At 37.8% G+C, this 20,458-nt stretch overlaps 1 protein-coding gene across 3 annotated transcripts in view; it reads left to right on the top strand.

The window, feature by feature from the left end:
• The window catches only part of RELN (reelin), a 497,367-nt gene that overhangs the window by 350,865 nt on the left and 126,044 nt on the right, over positions 1-20,458 (top strand). For all 3 annotated transcript variants that reach the window (XM_032304615.1, XM_032304614.1, XM_032304616.1), the window contains exons 21-22: positions 14,883-15,075; positions 16,125-16,237. In XM_032304615.1, the coding sequence (XP_032160506.1) occupies positions 14,883-15,075; positions 16,125-16,237 (306 nt within the window). The remainder of the gene's footprint in view (positions 1-14,882; positions 15,076-16,124; positions 16,238-20,458) is intronic.

Here is a 20,458-nt window from a genome sequence, read left to right as displayed (position 1 = left end):
TCAGAAATGAAAGAGAAGTTAGACCTGATACCACAGAAATACAATGGATTGTAAGAGAACTGTGAACAATTATATACCAATAAATTAGACAACCCAGAAGAAACGGGTAAATTCCTAGAAACATACAGCCTACCAAAACTAAATCCTCAACATAATAATAGCAAACTGAATTCAACAATACATTAAAAGGATCGAACATCATGATTATGTGAGATTTATTCCAAGGATATAAGATTGATTCCACATGTGCAAATCAATCAGTGTGATATACCACAAACAAAATTAAGGATGAAATCATGACCATCTCAATAGATACAAAAAAAGCATTTGGCAAAATTCAGCAGGCTTTATGATAAAAACTCTCAACAAATTTGGTATATGTGGAGTATACCACAACATAATAAAGGTCACATATGTAAAGCCCACAGCTGATATCATACTTAATGGTGAGAGCTGAAACTTTTCCTCTAATATCAGTAACCAGTCAAGGATGCCCACCCCACCTTCATGAACCATAGTACTAGAAGTCCTAGTGGGAGCAATTAAGCAATAAAAAGAAATAAAAGTCTCTAAATCAGAAAGGAAGAAGTGAAATTGTCTCTATTTACAGGTGACATGATATATATAAAAAACTTTAAAGCCTTCACCAATAAACTGTAAGAACTGGTAATCAAATTCAGTAACAATGCAGGATATAAAATCAATATAGAAAAAAATCAAATATTTATACATTAAAAATGAACTATCAGAAAAAGAAGTTAAGAAAACAGTCCCATTGACAATTACATCAAAAGAACAAAATACCTAGGAACAAATTTAACTAAGGAGGTAAAAGACCTATACATTGAAATCAATAAGACAGTGATGAAAGAAATTGTAGAAGACACAAAAGGGGGACCTGGCTGACTCAGTCGATTAAGCATTAACCTTCAGCTCAGGTCATGATATCAAGGGTCCTTTGATCAAGCCCCACATGGGGCTCCCTGCTCAGTGGGGAGCCTGTTTCTCCCTCTCCTCTCTGCTTGTGCTCTCTCTCTCTCACTATCTGTCTCTGTCTCTCAAATAAATAAATAAAATCTTTTAAAAGACACAAATACAAAGATATTCTATGTTCATGGATTGAAATAATTAATATTTAAATGCTCATTTAGTTGCTACTCAAAGCAATCTACAGACTTAATGCAATCCCAGTTGAAATTCCAAAAGCATTTTGAATTTCACAGAACAAACAATCCTAAAATTTTTATGGAACCACAAAGACCCAAAAAGCAATCTGAGCAGGAGAAGCAATCTGAGCAATCTCAGTCATGAGAAGGAAGAACAAAACCATAAGCATTACACTTCCTGGTTTCAAACTACCTCACAAAGGTATAGTAATCAAAACAGTATGGTATTAGCATGAAAACAGAGACATAGATCTACAAAGAACAGAATTGAGAATTTAGAAATAAATGTCAAGAATGTCAATTCATTTTTGACAAAAGAGCCAATATTGTACAATGAGGAAAGGACAGTTTCTTCAGTAAATGGTATTTGGAAAACTGGACAGCCACATGCAAAAGAATGAAACTGGGCCACTATCTTATGCCATTCAGAAAGGTTTATTCAAAATATGAATCAAAACTCAAACATAAAACCTGAAACCATAAAGCTCCTAGAAGAAAACATAGATGGTAAGCATCTTGACCTACAGTGATTTTGGGGGGGATATAATACCAATCAAAGGCAACAAAAGCAAAAATCAACAGGTCAGACCACATTAAACTAAAAAGTTTCTTGATAGCAAAGAAAACCATTAAGAAAATGGAAAGAATCTATGAAATGCAGGGAAATAATTGCAAATCACATATCCAATAGGGAGTTAATATCCAAAATGAATAAAGTACACGTAGCACTCAATGGCAAAAACAAACAAATAATCTGATCAAAAATAGGCAGAAGATGTAAGTAGATCTTTTCCAAGGAATACATGGAAATGGTCAATGGATATGAAAAGGTGCACAGAATTACTAATCATCAGAGAAATGCTAATGAAAACTACGATGAGATATTACTTCACACCTGTTTGAATAGCTGTTATCAAAAAGACAAAAAATAACAAGTATTGGTGAGGATGTGGAGAAAAGGGAACCCTCATGCACTGTTGGTGGAAATGTAAATTGGCACAGCCACATTGAAAAACAATATGTATATTCTTCAAAAAATTAAAAATAGAACTACCATATGATTCAGTAATTCCACTCCTGAGAATATATATGAAGGAAATGAAGTCATTATCTTGAAAAGATGTATGTTCATATATGTTCTCATGTTCATGGCAGCATTATTTACAGTAGCCAAGACATGGAAACAACTTAAGTGTCCATCCATGGATGAGTGGATAAAGAAAATGTGATATATATGTACAATAGTATGTTTTCAACCATAAAAAGGAAGAAAATCCTACCATTCACAATAACATGGGTTGACGCTGAAAAAAAACAAACTCATAGAGAACAGATTGATAGTTGCTAGAGGTAGGGGGTAGGGAGTGGAAGTAATGGGTGAAGGTGGTCAAAAGGCACAAACTTTGAGTTATAAGATAAATAAGTTATGGGAGTATAATGTACTGCATGAAGACCGTGGTTAGACTGCACAGGCATACCTCAGACATTGCAAGTTCAGCTCCAGACCACCCCAATACAGCAAATACGGGGAAAATGCGAGTCACACGCATTTTTTGGTTTCCAAGTGCCTGTAAAAGTTAGGTTTACACTATGCTGTAGTATATTAAGTGCACAATTGCATTGTGTCTAGAAAACAATGTACTTACCTTAATTAAAAAGTATTTTATTGCTAAAAAAATTTTATTGCTAAAATATGCTAAGCAGCATCTGAGCTTTCATTCAATCATTATTACTGATCACAAATTACTACAACAAATATATTAATAATAATTAAGTTTGAAATATTGCAAGAGTTACCAAAATGTAACACAGAGACACCAAATGAGCAAATGCCAATAGAACTTCCCTTGACACAGGGTTACCACAAACCTTCAGTCTGTAAAACAAACAAACAAAAAACCACATGTCTGTGAAGTACAGTAAAGCAAAACAATAAAACAGGGTATGCTTATGTTGTGTGTTTGAAAGTTGCTAAGAGAGTAGATCTTAAAAGTTGTCATCACAAGAAAAAAATATTTGTAGCTAGGTGAAGTGACTGGATGTTGACTCAACTTACTGTAATCATTTCACTATGTATACATATATCAAGTCATTATGTTGTGTACCTAAAACTAATACCATAGTATATGTCAGTTATATCTCAATAAAACTGGAAAATATTAAAATTTTTAAAAATGGAAAAATAAGAAAAGCTATAGCTTTTATCTTTAGTGGTGCTAATTTAGAAATAGAAAAGCAAATTTAATTAAAAGACTTAGAGATCAATGAGATGTAGAAATGTTGAAAGGCTTCCTAGGTACTTTGACGGGTGTTAAAATAGAATTTAGTCATTCCTTGTTATGTGTAATTTTGTTGTTTATACAGTAGCACTTGTCATGTTAAGGTTGGTTTTTAGAAGGAAATTTCCTAAGGTTTGTCATGAAAGTGCAGAGAAAATAGAAGAGCAACATGCAAAATTGAAATGAGCTGTAAATGACAACAGGCTCGAGAAAATGGGGTAACATTATGTGGTATTTAGTGTTGTGATGGGAGGATTTGGGAAGCCTCGTTTTTCACACCAGCCACAGGGGATGTAGGAAAATAGAGGTGTAAAAGGGGGAGAACAGCCAAAGTGTGGGTGTCCCATGTACTGAAATCCTCACATTGAAAAAGCTAATTTTTTTATGTGTCTTATTAGCATTCAGTTTAAAAAGATTTCCACCTGCAGTATGCCAAGACATAGGAGTTCTTAAAGAAGTTACCTTCTAGGGATTGGTCTTGGTTTAGAACTTGTGGGGCCTTGGTATTTTTGTTGTGGTGGTGGTTGTTAAGCGGTGTAAGAATTCACAATCTTGGGGCACCTGGGTGGCTCAGCAGGTTAAGCATCCCACCTTCAGCTCAGGTCATGATCCCAGGATCCTGGGATCGAGACCCTCTCGGGCTCTCTGCCCAATGGGGAGTTTACTTCTCCCTCTGCCCCTTCCCCCACTCTTGCATGTGCACACACACACTCACTCTCTTTTTCTCTCTGTGTCCAATAAATAAGTAAAATCTTTAAAAAGAAAAGAATTCATGGTCTTGGTCGAGGGCTGGTAATAATGTGTCACTTCTTGTCCCTCACAAAAAATGGTTCTTGGTGAGGTTCAGAGCAGTCAAGGTTCTGAAGTTTCAAATCCTCAGTTTTAGCAATGCCACCAGCTGCTTCTATCAGAAGGCATAGTCAAGTCCTTTCATTAGGATTTTTCTTCCAGTGAACATCTACCCATCTCTCATGTAGAAATTTTGTCAGTTTAAATAGTTTATTAGTAAGCCTACAGTATTCTTGGAGTTATTTTTTGCAGGGACTCTTAAAAAAGAGCAGTAAATCAATTTAAATTGTGCTGCTTAAGGAAGCCAGTTGGGGTGAGGTGGCTCCCAAGGGCCACTTCAACTGCCATTTCCTGATGAGTGATCGTTCTAGGAAGCTTAGTGGACAGATGAGGTAAATATATTGAGTGACAAACTGAAAAGTCACTTACTGTTGTTTTCAACAACTATTTAAAGTACCCAAGCGTATCAGTGCCTCTCTAGAATTGGTAATATAATTGAGTATTCCCCTAAATAGGTTTACAAATGACTTCCTAAAAGAGAGTCTATTTATTAGGCTTTTTCAACATGAGGATTTTGTTATGTGAGATTTTTCATTCATTGATAGACTAATTTATACATTTGACTATTTATTGATTGCACTTTGGCACTATTTGTACTGGAGGTGTCGAGGTTGGTATTAGAGATGAAGATAGAAAAGTCTGTTGTTTGCAGAGCTTCTAAAGGGGAATAACACCAGCAGCCATTAAACAAATTCATAATAATATTTCAGAAAGTGGCTTAGCACTATGAGGATAAATGAATGGAGTGTTAGGTAGCATAAGTGGAGAGTGAAATGATTTTAGATAAGATAGTCAGGAAAACATAAGAACAGAGACCAGAATAATGAGAGACAATGATATATAAAAGTGTACAAGGAAAGCCTCATAGGTAGAGAGACTAGCAAGAGCAAAGGCCCTGAGACAGATAAGAAATTAGATTATATTAGGACCTTGTATTTATTTATTTTTAGAGAAGTGGGGAGGTATAGAGGGAGAAGGAGAAGGAAAGAGAATCTTAAGCAGGCTCCACACTCAGAGCAGACCCTGACGTGGGGCTCGATCTTATACCCCGAGATGATGCCCTGTGTCAAAATCAAGAGTCAGATGCTTAACCGACTGAGCCACGCAAGTGCTCCTAGGAGCTTATAGAGCAACATAAAGATTTTAGAATTTATTCTAAGTTTTATGGGAATCCAGTAAGTAGTTTTTAGCAGAGGAGTGATGTGATCATACTTATATTTTAAAAATAATTATGGCTGCTTTTTGATAGATGGTAGAGGGTAATCGGAGAAGCAGTAGAAGGAGCTCAGCTCGGAGGCTAATGGTGTCATTTGATGTGCTTATAATGGTGTTAGGAACAGAATGATGCAGTGGAAAATGGACCACTTGAAGATATTGAAGACTTAGGACCTGCCAAAGAAATGGATAAAATGGCTGTGTTTCAGCACTCATGTCCTATTGTTGTCTAGACAGTTGACTTTTTTTTTTAAAAAGATTTTATTTATTTATTTGACAGACAGAGATCACAAGTAGGCAGAGAGGCAGGCAGAGAGAGAGAAGAAAGGAGGCTCCCCGCTGAGCAGAGAGCCTGAAGCAGGGCTCGATCCCAGGACCCTGAGATTATGATCTGAGCCGAAGGCAGAGGCTCAACCCACTGAGCCACCCAGGTGCCCTCAGATAGTTAACTTTAAAGTCATTTATTTCTCCAAAGTTAGATTTCCCTAAAAATCTCCATTTGGACTAAGTAGCCAAGTGAGTCTTTGGAAGTAAGACAACACACCACTAGACAAATTAATAAGAGAATTCTACATTTGATGATTTAGATTCATAGTATGTGTGGCTTATTGAAACAGAAATTCAGTAGGCTGAGACAATTACTTTCTATGGATGTGATTCATAAGATCTCCAGATTAGATAGAGTGACCTGTCCCAGTCGGCCTCTCCTGCCTTCCTGCCTTTCACTCAATCCTCCCCAACCATGTTGATCTTCCTTCTCTTTACTCCAACAAGTCAAGCTTTTTCCTCTTCTAGCACCTTTGCATTAGCTCTGCCTCTTCCAAGGAAGTTCTTTCATTAATCATTTTGGGCACATGCCAGGGCCTGCAATCTTTCCAGGGGCCTGGAAAAAGTCCAGGGTCTGGGGAAATGAATATTGTCTCAAAAATAGGATAAGAAAATTGCAAAAATAGAATTAATAAATTTAAATTAACTATCTACAAGACATAATATATGTTAACTCCATTCATTGCTAAATTTGAATATTCATAAAATTTCATGATACTGAAAGTAATTTTTTGGTCAGATTCCTGAGTATGCTGAGAAATTACAACTAAATGTAAGTTATATGCATTTCTACTAGCCAAATAAAATTTAAAAGCAAAATTATAAAAATCATTTGAAAGTTTTTGCAGTAAAAAACATATATTTAATGGACATGGGTATACTTTAATGTGTTTGCCGTGATGTGTAATGGAGTTTCCAACATTATAATTATCAAGGTCCTTTAAAAGTCTTAACATGGCCCTGCTTGGCTTCTCATAGTTGGAAGGGTAAAAAAAGAGAGAATTTCAAGGTTCCTCCTGGATTTTTCTCTCTTGCCATGCCCTTGATTACCAGTTTAACAAAAATAAATAAGGAGTGGTCTAGCTATTTAGAAATATGCAAGAACTTAATTAAGTTTTTTTAAATTTGAGTATGGTTGACACACAGTGTTGGTTTCAGGTGTACAACATAGTGATTCAGCTTCTCTGTACGTTCTGGTATTCTCACAAGTATAGCTACCGTCTGTCACCATACAATTCTACTATAGTATCTTTGACTATATTCACTATGGTGTGCCTTTCATTCCTGTGACTTATTCATTCCATAATGTGAAGGCTATATTTCCCATTGCCCTAACTCAGTACCACCTTTTTTGAGGGCAACTTGGCAGGAAATGCTCATTTTTAAAATTTGCTTTGACCAAGTAATTCTGCATCTGAGAGTTTATCCTAGGGAAATAATTGGAACAGTACTTGAAGATATATAAGGATGCGTATTATAGAAGCATTGTTTATAATAATGAAAAAGGGAGAAATCTACCAAGAGTTCCATAATTGGAGATAGGCTTTAGTCTCAACATTTTTTCGATATGGAGAGATGTCAATATAATAGTTGTGAGAAAAAAAAAAAAAAAAGAGGGGTGCCTGGGTGGCTTAGTCGGTTAAGCAGCTGATTCAGCTCAGGTCATGACCTCCGGTGGATCATGCCCCACCTCCACTCCCCACTGAACGTGGAGCCTGCCTAAGATTCTCTCTCCTTCTCCCTCTGCCCCTCACCTACTCCTGCTCATGTGCATGCACTCTCTGTCCCTTTCTCAAAAAAAAGAACAGGTTTATCATTATTTTATAATAATTTTTTTAAAAGAAGGAAAAGTGAGTGTTTATGTGTGCATAAACATAAGTCTGGAAGTATGTATGCCAGAATGTTAGCAGTGATCATCTTTAGGTAGTAGAACAATGAATTTTTACTTGAAAATAAAACTATATAGTCAGATTATTTTTTCTGATAAATTTTAAAATTTATGTAATCCACTTAAATAGTAATTTCTGTTTTAAGATAGAGTATTATAGAAATAACAAATGAGTTAAAATGCCACTCACTCTAATTCTATAATATCAACAAGACAGTCAACTCCAGCAAATATTTCTTTGATAATTGCAAAAACACAACGAAAAGCAGGATATCAGAGAGGCTTAGATTCATTTACATGTCCTTTTGCAGATGAATATAACTTCTGAATGGTATCAAACCAAAACCAGCTTTGTGTTGCTCTTCTGTTGTGGAAATGGGCTTTGCAGAGCTATTCTTTTCTGTGGGGTCTTTGAAAATAGCAGAATATTCCTTAGGTTTCTAAGAAACATAAATATTGGAGCATTATCTTGTCTTGTGGTGTATTGGTAGTGAGACTTCAGACACACTGTGTAACTTACTAAACTATTTTTTTTTTTTTGAGAGAGAGAGAGTGAGTGCATACATGTTTGCGAGCGGGGGCAGGGCAAGAGAGAGGGAGAGAGAGAAGCCCAAGCGGGCTCCAGGGTCAGATACAGGGCTCGATCTCAGGACCCTGAAATCAAGTTGGATGCTTAAACAACCGAGTCATCCAAGCACCCAATTACCAAAACTTTCTTAAAGAGATGGAATGAGTTTTTGAAAACGGCTCAGTCCCTGGGTGAATTTGCCTTGAAGAAACATCATGATCTAAGTAAGCATTCTCCCACTTAGGTTGGTTCTGTGTATCTGCTCTTCATATAAAAGAGCCTTTTTTATGGAGATGGGAAAGGGCCACTGGGGAAATGCAGGAAGAGTGATTTCTTTAAGTAAGGATAACCTCAAAACCTTGTCTGTGTTCATTATAACATGTAAGTAACTGTGGTTTTGTAAAACTTGCCTTCTTCCCAAACTGAGAAGCCCAACTCATGTGCTCATTTTATTCAACATTCTTTAAGTGCCTTTAACAGGCATGACAGCTTGGAAAGGACATCCAAGCAGAAATCAGAAGGCCTGGTTTCTAGCTTTTTAGTTACTGTACGATTCTGGGGCCAGCAACTCAGCTTCTGGGTTTGTTTGTTTGGTTTTTTTTAATCTCCATTACCCAGTGTTCAGGATGCCTGATGGCCTCCCAAATGGCCTTGATTCAAAGGTCACGTAAGATCATCTAGCTGTTGGAAATCCATGATGTCCTTCCACAGCACCAGGTGCTTCTGTGAGGGGCCCAGGTTCTGAGTGCTTTAGGGGATGCAGAGATGAAATAAGATATGATCTCTCCCTGCAGAGAGGCTTCCAGCCTAGTTGGGAAAACAGGTCCTTGGCAATATGTGACATTAACAAGGGAGGAGAAGGCAAAAGAGCCATGCTAAAGACTATATAGAACCATGGAGACGTGAGTTACACTGTGGTGTCACCCATTTTACCAAAGGTTACCTTCTCCAAGTGGAAAGAATAATCTATCCCCATTCTCTCCTTAAATCTTGTAATTACAGGCAGGAGCTTTTCTACTCTTCCTTTATTTTAGAGGCACTCCTGAAAATCAACATAAATGAAACTAAGCATCCTGATTCCCAGGGCATTCTGTCTCTAGAATTTCTCCACAAAAGGCTGATGTGAACTGTTCTTTTTCTTTTCTCTGATTCTAACAGAGAAGTTCAGCTTCGTTTTTGCCTTTATGAACCTATCTTGACTTACACAAGCAACAAAGAGGAGCAGTTTTATCAATGAAAGGATGGCAGTCTGTGAATTTCTCACCTCTAAAACTCCAGCTGAGTAAGAACATCAGCATATTCAGGAGGGGAAAAGCTGACCTAATATTACCAGCTTCCAGCCAGTCTTGAATAAATCATAAACAACTGAGTGAACCTCTACTATGAATGGTCAAGATTTTCAGGCATAGATGTCTGTACTTTTCTTGTGTTATTTTGCTTCTGAGTAAGGTATCAGGATAGGTGAGGTGAAGGTGAAAACCACTACACTACAGAAACAAGGCAGATGATATGAAAAGACAGTTCACCAAAGAAGACGTATAATGTCCAACAGACATGAAAAATGCTCAACATCACTAGCCATCAGGGAATACAAATCAAAACCACAATGAGATACCACCTCATACCCATTCAGAATGGTCAAAATTAACATGGCAGGAAACAACAAATGTTGGTGAGGAGGTAGAGAAAGTAGAACCTTCTTTTTTTTTTTTTTTTTTAAAGATTTTATTTATTCACTTGACACAGAGAGATCACAAGTAGGCAGAGAGGCAGGCAGAGAGAGAGAGAGGAGGAAGCAGGCTCCCCGCGGAGCAGAGAACCCGATGCGGGACTCGATCCCAGGACCCCGAGATCATGACCTGAGCCGAAGGCAGCGGCTTAACCCACTGAGCCACCCAGGCGCCCCGAAAGTAGAACCTTCTTATACTGTTGGTGGGAATGTGAGCTGGTACGGCCACTCTGGAAAACAGTATGGAGGTTCTTCAAGAAGTTAGAAATAGAGTAACCCTAAGACCCAGCAATTGCACAACTGGGCATTTTCCCCAAAGATACAAATGTAGTGATCCAGAGGGGTACCTGCACCCCAATGTTTGTAAGCAGCAATGTCCAAAATAGCCAAATTATGCAAAGGGCCAAGTTGTCTATCGACAGATGAATGGATAAAGAAGATGTAGGGTTTTTTTTTTAATTTTATTTTTTCAGTGTTTCAAAATCCATTGTTTATGCATCACAACCAGTGCTCCATGCAATACATGCCCTCGTTAATACCCACCACTAGGCTCACCCAACCCCCACCCCTCTACCCTCCAAAACCCTCAGTTTGTTTCTCAGAGTCCACAGTCTCTCATGGTTTGTCTCCCCCTCCAATTTCCCCCAACTCACTTCTCCTCTCCATCTCCCAGCATCCTCCTGGTTGGTTATTCCTTATGCTCCACAAGTAAGTGAAACCATATGATAATTGACTCCCTCTGCTTGACTTATTTCATTCAGCATAATCTCTTCCAGTCCCATCCATGTTGATACAAAAGTTGGGTATTCATCCTTTCTGATGGAGACATAATACTCCGTTTTATATATGGACCATATCTTCTTTTCCATTCATCCATTGAAGGGCATCTTGGTTCTTTCCCCACTTTGGCAACTGTGGCCATTGCTGCTATGAACATTGGGGTACAGATGGCCCTTCTTTTCACTATATCAGTATCTTTGGGGTAAATACCTAGTAGTGCAATTGCAGGGTCATAGGGTAGCTCTATTTTCAATCTCTTAAGGAATCTCCACACTGCTTGCCAAAGTGGCTGCACCAACTTGCATTCCCACCAATAGTGTAAGAGGGTTCCCCTTTCTCCACATCCTCTCCAACACTTATTGTTTACTGTCTTGTTGATTTTGACCATTCTAACTTGTATAAGGTGGTATCTCAATGTGGTTTTGATTTGAATCTCCCTGATTGGGAAAAAAAAAAAAAGATATAATGTGTGTGTGTGTGTGTGTGTGTGTAATGGGATATTACTCAGCCTTCAAAGATGATGAATACTTACCATTTACATCAATGCAGATAGAACTGGAGGGTATTATGCTGAGTGAAATAAGTCAGTCAGACAAAGACAGTTATCATATGGTTTTACTCATATGTGGAATATAAGAAACAGGGCAGAGAATCATATGGGAAGGGAGGGAAAACTGAATGGGAAGTCATCAGAGATGAAGAAACTCTTAACTATAGGAAACCCTTAACTGTAGGGATGGGGTAACTGGGTGATGGGCATTATAGAAGGCATGTGATGGGATGGGCACTGGGTGTTATATCCAACTGATGAATGATTGAACTCTACATTGAAAATAAAGGTACTATATGTTGGCTAATTGAATTTTGATTTTTATTAAAAAAGATATCGGGACATATATGATATGGTACCATGAAGTATGGTAGGCATTTTGGTTAGAAAGCATTCAGCTCTAATTTACAACAAAATCAAGAAAAGACATAACTGCTGGTGGAACAGATATTTGTGCTAAGGATTTTATTGTCACTATTTAACAGACCTCATATAGACTCTTGACCTTTTTTTTAAAGATTTTATTTTTAGTAATCTCTGCACCCAATGTGGGACTCAAACTCACAACCTGAGATCAAGAGACACATGCGGTATCAACCAAGACAGCCAGCCACCTGAGACTCTTATCCTTTTATATCATTTTTATGTTGTTTCTTTCTTGGTGTCTTGGCACTTTAAAAGCTGTTATTGTGAGGGTAGCTTACAGAGGGCATCCTTCTCAGGTTTGAATACTCCCTGTCTTCAATTGGGTTCATGGTTGAGTGCAATCATGCAAGAGTTAGGTGCAGGCAGTATTTACAAAACATAGCATTTCTTTCTGTTTCTCCTAGAATTGCAAGGACACTAAACCATCTCTGAAGGGAGGAATTTACAAGGAACTGATTGTGAAAATAATCTTAAATTATTTTCTTAAATTTCAGAAATGGGGGTGCCTGGGTGGCTCAGAGGGTTAAGCCTCTGCCTTCGGCTCAGGTCATGATCCCAGGATCCTGCAGTCGAGCCCCGCATCAGGCTCTCTGCTCAGCGGAGAGCCTGCTTTCCCCTCTCTCTCTGCCTGCCTCTCTGCCTTCTTGTGATCTCTCTTTCTCTGTCAAATAAATACAAAAAAAAAAAAAGGCAACGTTCATTTCTCATGGGAGAAGCAGTCAGGATGTGGGGGTTTTTTGTTGTGGTTTTTTTGGTTTTGGGGGTTTTTTGCTTACTTTAAAGACTGTGGAATTTATATGGGCAAGTTTGTGCGTGTAGAGCTTACTAGTGTTTTTTCTCTATGTTGATTCTTTTATTTTGTAGTATTACTAAAAATTGCATTCTACAGCTTTGTGTTTGCTAGAATGTGTTCTGTACACTCTGTCACATAGCAACACTCATGGGCGTACATCTCTAACACCAAGTATCATTGCACAGTAAAAGTTAGTGATTTTTAAATTAACTATATATGAAAGTTATTCAAAACTGCAGTGTTTTCTTCTCCATCTTATAGAAATAGGAAGAAAGAGAGATCGTGTATTGGTTGAGAGGTTTTAGATTTGGGTAGAGCTGAGTTCACACCGACTCTCTACCACTTACTATCCCCATTTCCCCATTCCCCATCTGTTAAAGAGATATTATTCCTACTTCACAGAGTTACTGTAAGGATGGAACTAAGGACAATAATATGGGTATTGTGCTTAGCACAGTCTGAGGATATGGCCTAGACTCAACAACGTGTGGGCATCTGTATTATTAACAAAAAACAAGTTGTAAGCACCAAATGTTTAAGACCAGCAGTTATAAACATGAATGTCCCTTCTTTTTATTGACCCTTCAGCAAAAGCAGAGTTTGGGGCTCTTAACCATTTTATTCCTCTATTCGTTGTCCAAGTGTAAAAACTTAATTTAAAATGGGTAAAGAGAAATTAGTCACTGTTAGGAAAAAACCTCTTGCATTTTGTGACCTTGAACCCAAACCTGTGATGATCCTCCATATGGACATTGTTCCATCTTTAAATAACATCTTAATGTCTGCGAGAAGCAAGGCAGAGTAGTTAGTCAGCAAAGGGCAAATATGCTTCAAAGACGTCACAGATTTTTGCATCATTCCCTTTATATCGGCTCAGCCCCCTGACAAATAGGAACTACTCCTGATGCGTGGTATTGTCCCTGCTTCACGATAGCAGTACCAAGCATTATGGCAGACAAACTTCAGTGTGGTTAACCCTGGAAATGTTTACACTGACCCTTATTAACCACAGTGACAATGTATCCATATTTTGATCTCCTCTGATGGATTATAAATTCCTTGAGCAGTTTGCTCTAAAAAAGTAATTGTGTCTGTCTTCAAACAGTTTACAATTATATGGACTCAATTGGGACCCAGTAAAATTTTACCAGCTTGAAGCACAGTCATTAAATTACATTATGATGTTTTCAGTATTTAATGCCTAAGCATTGAAGACTATTTAAAAAAAAAAAAAAGAAGAAAGAAATAAAGAAAGAAGAAAGAAAAGATGTAAACTATCTAGTTTCGTACCACCAAACAGAGCCACAGCAAACATTCTGGTGAATTTCCTTTATAGATCATTTTGTGGGTTTTTTTTTTTTAAAGATTTTATTTTATTTATTTGACAGACAGAAATCACAAGTAGGCAGAGAGAGAGGAGGAAACAGGCTCCCCGCCGAGCAGAGAGCCCGATGTGGGGCTTGATCCCAAGACCCTGGGATCATGACCTGAGCCGAAGGCAGAGGCTTTAACCCGCTGAGCCACCCAGGCGCACCCAATTTTGTGGGTTTTTAAAAATGTATTTTCTCATAAGCATGTTAATGTGATTACATTACCTTCATAAATATTTGCAATATGGATAATCTGTCAGGAGGCTATCCCAGTTTTCTTAAGGATTCTATTTTCCCTTTAATTTGACATTGAAATGGTTACCAATTACTCTTATAAGTAGACCTGCAATATTCATCATATATTTTTTTAATTTTTTATTTTTTTATATACATGTATTTTTATCCCCAGGGGTACAGGTCTGTGAATCGCCAGGTTTACACACTTCACAGCACTCACCATAGCACATACCCTCCCCAATGTCCATAACCCCACGCCCCTTCTCCCAACCCCCCTCCCCCCAGCAACCCTCAGTTTGTTTTGTAAGATTAAGAGTCACTTATGGTTTGTCTCCCTCCCAATATTCATCATATTTTATAAAACTGTCCTTGAATTTAGGATGATTTTCTTTGGAAAGATTCTAAGCAGTGATATTAATAAGTCAAAGGGTTTACACTCATGAACATTATATGAGTGAGTCCCATTTTCAAGTATATTTGACAACTCTAGGTATTAAGTTAAAAAAAAAAAAACATCGCTTCTTTGACAGGAAGATTGTTTTAAATTGCATTTATTAGATTGACTGAAATCCATTCTCAAGCTTGGCAAGGTGTAAACAAGCAAAATGAAATTATTTTGGTGTGTGGTATGAAATGAAGAGTCTGATTTTCACTCGAGCTCTTCTTAATCTTTCTAATCTTCTGATTCCCACCTCTGTCTTTCAGTTTCACGGGAGACTCCAAACTTGCCTCAAGTATGCGCTATGTGGAAACACAATCAATGCAGATAGGAGCGTCCTACATGATTCAGTTCAGCTTGGTGATGGGCTGTGGCCAGAAGTACACCCCGCACATGGACAACCAGGTGAAGCTAGAGTACTCAACCAATCACGGCCTCACCTGGCACCTGGTCCAAGAGGTGAGTCTGTTTTCTCTCATGCTTGTAACAGGTGGGCTGCTTCTTTTTACATAGGAAGCGGAGAGTTACAATTCTAAAAGTTTAGGTTTTGTTCCAAAGGAACAATGTTATTTGTGACTTAGCACTGGCATCAAGTCAGCAACAAGGATTCCACATTCTGCACTCTTGGATACTAAATTGTAATTGAAAATAAAGAAATGGGAATAACTTCAGGACTGGATACTTTAGGATGGTGTTTGGGATATTATTTTCTCTAACCCTCTTCTTCCATAAATTTTCTCTAATCCTTCCTTCCTCCTTCCTCTTGGACCCTTTTCCTTCCTCCACTCTTTCTTCTCTCCCTATAGCATGTCTTTGTCTGTGCCTTTCTAACTCTCTTTACCTGTAGGTAGACTGTATTAGGAATCTGGCATGTCTTGTCTTTAAAAAGAAAAGAAGCACGTAGATCCAGATTCCTTCTTTTTTTTTTTTTTAAGATTTTATTTATTTACTTGACAGACAGAGATCACACGTAGGCAGAGAGGCAGGCAGAGAGAGAGAGAGAGGAGGAAACAGGATCCCCACTGAGCAGAGAGCCCAATGCGGGGCTCGATCCCAGGACCCCAGGATCATGACCTGAGCCGAAGGCAGAGGCTTTAACCTACTGAGCCACCCAGGCGCCCCCAGATTCTTAAGATCAAATGTACTCCTTTATGTATATACATAGTGATAGGATGTTGGAATAAATGCATAAATAGCACACCGCATAGAAAAATTTTACTAAATGCCTGTGCTGTGATAACAGGTCAAAAACATGGATCCTAATCCATGTCTGCTTTCATATGTCAGAATTAAAAGACATTTAATTTCACGGTGACACTTGTTTCCATTATTTCACAAATATTTTAGCTTCACAGAAGGAAGAATCATGGATTGCATCCATATTGCAAATGGTTAAGATTATGACATAGATTTTTTTAATGCCTTTATCACTCGTGGTGACTGAGTCATCGTATATTGTGCCTGGAGGAACAGAAGCCAAGTTTAACTTTTGCCTTCCTCTCTTCTAGGAATGTCTTCCAAGTATGCCAAGTTGTCAGGAATTCACGTCAGCAAGTATTTACCATGCCACTGAGTTCACACAATGGAGAAGAGTCACAGTGCTTCTTCCCCAGAAAACTTGGTGAGAGATGATATCTATCGATATGGTTGTGACTTTAACTTTTACCGTCCCTATTAGCATGACTTGATTGTGAAGAAGAGTTAAGCACAATGGCAAGAGGAATTTTCTTTGTCATTGAAAGACCCAAATCGTTCTTTTATACCCAGGATATTTGAAAAATAGAGCTAATGAAAATTTGATTTCCAAACTGTCTTACTTTGTTTTTGACCTTAGTAGGGTTGACACACAATGTTACATGAGTATATCAGCTACACAACTTAGTGTTTGACAACTCTGGACGTTATGCTTTGCTCGCACGAGTGTAGCTACTATGTGTCCCCATACAGCACTAATACAATGCCGTTGACCTATTTCCTATGCTTTGCCTTTTATTCCTATGACTTATCCTTTCCCTAAATAGAAAACTCTATTTCCCACTTCCCGCCACCCATTGTCCACCCTCCTCGCCCTGTGGCAACCAGCAGGCTGTTCTCTGTATTCGTTGGTCTGATTCTGATTTTTGGTGGTTTATTCCATTTTTTGTATTTTATTTTATTTTTTACGATTTTATTTATTTGTTTGAGAGAAAGAGAGAGCACAAGCAGGAGGAGCAGGAGAAGGAGAAGCAGACTCTCTGCTGAGCTGGGAGCCCCTTGTGGGCACTCAATCCCAGGACCTGAGCAGATGGTTAACCAACTGAGTCACCTAGAGCCCCGGTTTTGTATTTTTGATTCCGTATATGAGTGAAATTGTGTAGTATTTGTCTTTCTCAGTCTGACTTAATTCACTTAACATAATACCCTCTATATCCCAGCTTTTTCTGACCTCCCTTTCTGCCCCAACTTGACCTGTTCCTTTAGGTTTGGCATATGTAGAAGGGAAGGATACAGGAATCCAGACATCTCCTATGTCAAGACAATTTGGATTTCAAGGCTATTTTCTCACTGGAAAGCCCTACTTTTTATTTTAAAAGCTTAATACACACTTTTTTTTTTTTTCCTATTCACATTCTCTCAATAACCATAAAAATCATCCCCCAGGAAGCGAAAGCCTCAGTAATTAGGGAGAAAGTTAAATATTTGATAATATATAAGAGCAAAACACCTTTTTTTCCCTTAATATTACATAATTTTGTGTTAGATTCACTGTGGGTGCCTTGTGAGGACGAGACTGTGGGAGAAAGGGTGAAGACAGGGAGTCGTGCTAAAAGTTTCCAGGAGTTTGACTTTTAGGTGGCTTGGAGCATGACCGTAGTAGACAAGACAGGAGCCATCTTTGTGAAATATATTTGAATCAAATAGGGCTTGCTGATGCACTAGGTGGGAGTTGTGGTAAGAAAGTAAGAGTCAAAACCAGTTTGTAAATCTGAGGCCTAGGGAAATTGCTGGATGGTGATAGATACCACTGACCGAGGTGGGGAAGCCTGGAGAAGGAGTGGATTTGGGGCAGGAAATGAAGTGTTCTGCAGGGGTTGTGGGGTTTGAGGGTACTTCCCTATCCAAGCAGAAATGCCAAGAAGCCAACTGGACTTATACATCCAGAGCTCAGAAAAGAGGTTTGGGTTGAAAATTAAATACTATGAGTACTGTTTGAAGTCTTGGGACAGGATAAGCTTACCCAAGAAAGAACCTTGGACTAGAAATCAGAAGGCCCAAGCTCTCAGTCTTTCCTTACCAATGATTAATTAATTATATGATTTTAACCATTCGAACCCCCTCAAGTCTGATTTCTTAGGAGTAGAATGAAGAAACTTAATTAGATGATCTTAAAAGTCCCTTTCAGTTCAAGAATTCTAAGATTCTGTAATGTGGGTAGTAGAAAAATCATGAAAGAGACAAGAATTATATTTTTCTGTGCCATCAGCCTTCCAAGAGCCCTTTTGTAAAGAGAAAATTACTAAATAAAGCCTTCTTCGATTATTTTTCATGGAAGTTGGGCTCTGTACAAAAACAATTGGTTAGATAACAACCTTGAGTTATTATTGTACATCCTTTAGTTGGAGACTGAATTACTGAATTATAGAAGAATGCCTCCTTGATTATTTTTAAGGATTCATCATTATGTCAGTTGGAACAAAATGCTTAAAATTTGATTTCCACAGATTTTTTTTTATATCCAACTGTGAGCCATTTCCTGGGGATACTCTGTTAATGCTTTGTATAACAAGTTGCTACTTTCTCCAGCATCCTAGTTTTTTATGTCTACTGCTGGGAATATAATCAAGATTTGTATTTAATTTCAATGATATTCCAAGCATATCAATCACGATTATAAAAAAGCAACAGATCAAACCATCGAAAGTAGTCATACTTGCTGTAAGACTATTGTGGTTTTTTTCTTTATGTTTATTTCACCATTAAGTGTATCACCCTCATGATTTAAAAATGTTGATTTTTCTTTATTGACATATGGGGTATAATTTCAAAATTATGATGGTAAGGTCATCTTGATAGTATATCTTAGAGATGTCTTTTCCTCCTCAGAAATGTTATGAACTATTATTCTTGTCTTATTAAAGATTTTATTTATTTGAGAGATAGAGTGCACACAATAGAGCAGCAGTGGGGAGAGGGGCAAGGGAGAAAGAGAGGGAGAAGTAGATTCCCTACTGAGCAGGGAGCCCGGTGTGGGCTTGATCCCAGGACCCTGAAATCATGACCTGAGCTGAAGTCAGATGCTTAACCACCTGAGCCACCCAGACGCCACTAAACTATTCTTCTTTATTAGTGGAATTTAGGCAGTATCCAAAAAATATTATCCTTTATCAAAAAAAGAAAAACACCTCACCTTTGCCTGTTATTTCACATTTAGATTGTATCTTGCATTATTATTTCCTAGCTTACAAGATAGTAGCACTAAGTTCAAAGTTTTAGTATAGTCAGAAAAGATCAATTCTCATCAATGTTTATTCAGCACTTGAGAAGAAATCTATTGGACCCATAAACACTTCAGTTCCAACACTACCTGCCACATGTTGGGTATTCATTCAATGTTGAGTCATTGAGTAAAGTTTTAATTCAGGGTGCCTCAATGTCTACTACATTATTCCTGCAATCTAACTGAACTCTGCTTTTCCAAATTTTTTTCCAATGCTCTGGGTAAAGAGAGTAAAAATATTTTTTAAAAACAAACCCAATAAGATAATTTCTTTTAACATTCCTGCTAATACTTAAACTAAACGTGATTGCTATATATTTTTTTAAAATAGCATTCATCTGGTTATTTTCATTGGTTTGGGATTTTTAATGCTTTTTAAAAGCTCTGCTGTAAAGATAAAGTGCATTTAGTGTTCCTGGCATTCTTGATCATTTTATTTATTATCATCATTTCAAATTTTTGCAAAAGCATGTTTCTCTCAAGCATCGGGGAAAAGGGAGTGCAGTTTAGTTTGAAACAGTATTTCTTCTGGCAAATCTTCGTTCTGCTGCTTTGATTCACACATACACAACTCTAAATTGTATACACACGAGCAAATGTGGTCCCCACATTACCAAAGATCTGTTAACTTTGGAAAATATGCTAGATAGGACAACTTAGAGTAGAAGTACTGAATATATATACACCTGCTTGGAGAAATTATATTGCATATGAACTGAACATTTGTTACCCAATGAAAATTAATTTTGTTTTTATGAGAGGCATTTACATAAGAACAGGGCCTAATGAGACCCAAACAGATGTCAGTTGCTGACTTCAAAAACAAATCTACACCTAATGGCTGAATGAGTTTCAGAATAATTGGGTAAATGTGATTACAGTAACTCTGAAGGTGGAAAATACAATTTGGTCTGCCTTCATTTACCGCAATTCCTCAGCTTTGATACCTTGATACCTAACTAACTATCAAGAGATGACTGGATGCTATTTTAATTCAGTCTAGAAGTTTATATGGGGCAAAAAATCAAATAAAGACAAGACTGACAAGTTTTGTTGCTTTGGGAAATCCACAGAGTTTGGGTTTGAAATGCTAGTCAACTTCATCTCATGATCCACATAACAGTGGTCTCACTTTCAGACCCAATCCAAAGTGCTCAAGATTTTCCTTCTAAGAATGCTTAGATCTGGGCTGGGGGTGGGGGATTGGCAAATTAAATATTTGTATTGAGGGCAGTATTTAGCAATGACACAGCTGCAAATCAGTGAGATCACACCTTGGGTTCTCATGTGTGACCAGCTGGAGATTGCTCACGCAACTAATTTTTTTTTCTCACTAAAAACGAAGCCAATATTCAACCTTTTCTT

The sequence above is a fragment of the Mustela erminea genome, chromosome 11 (genome assembly GCF_009829155.1).
Source record: "Mustela erminea isolate mMusErm1 chromosome 11, mMusErm1.Pri, whole genome shotgun sequence".
Classification (NCBI taxonomy): Eukaryota; Metazoa; Chordata; class Mammalia; order Carnivora; family Mustelidae; genus Mustela; species Mustela erminea.
This window is presented reverse-complemented; position numbering and strand designations above follow the sequence as displayed.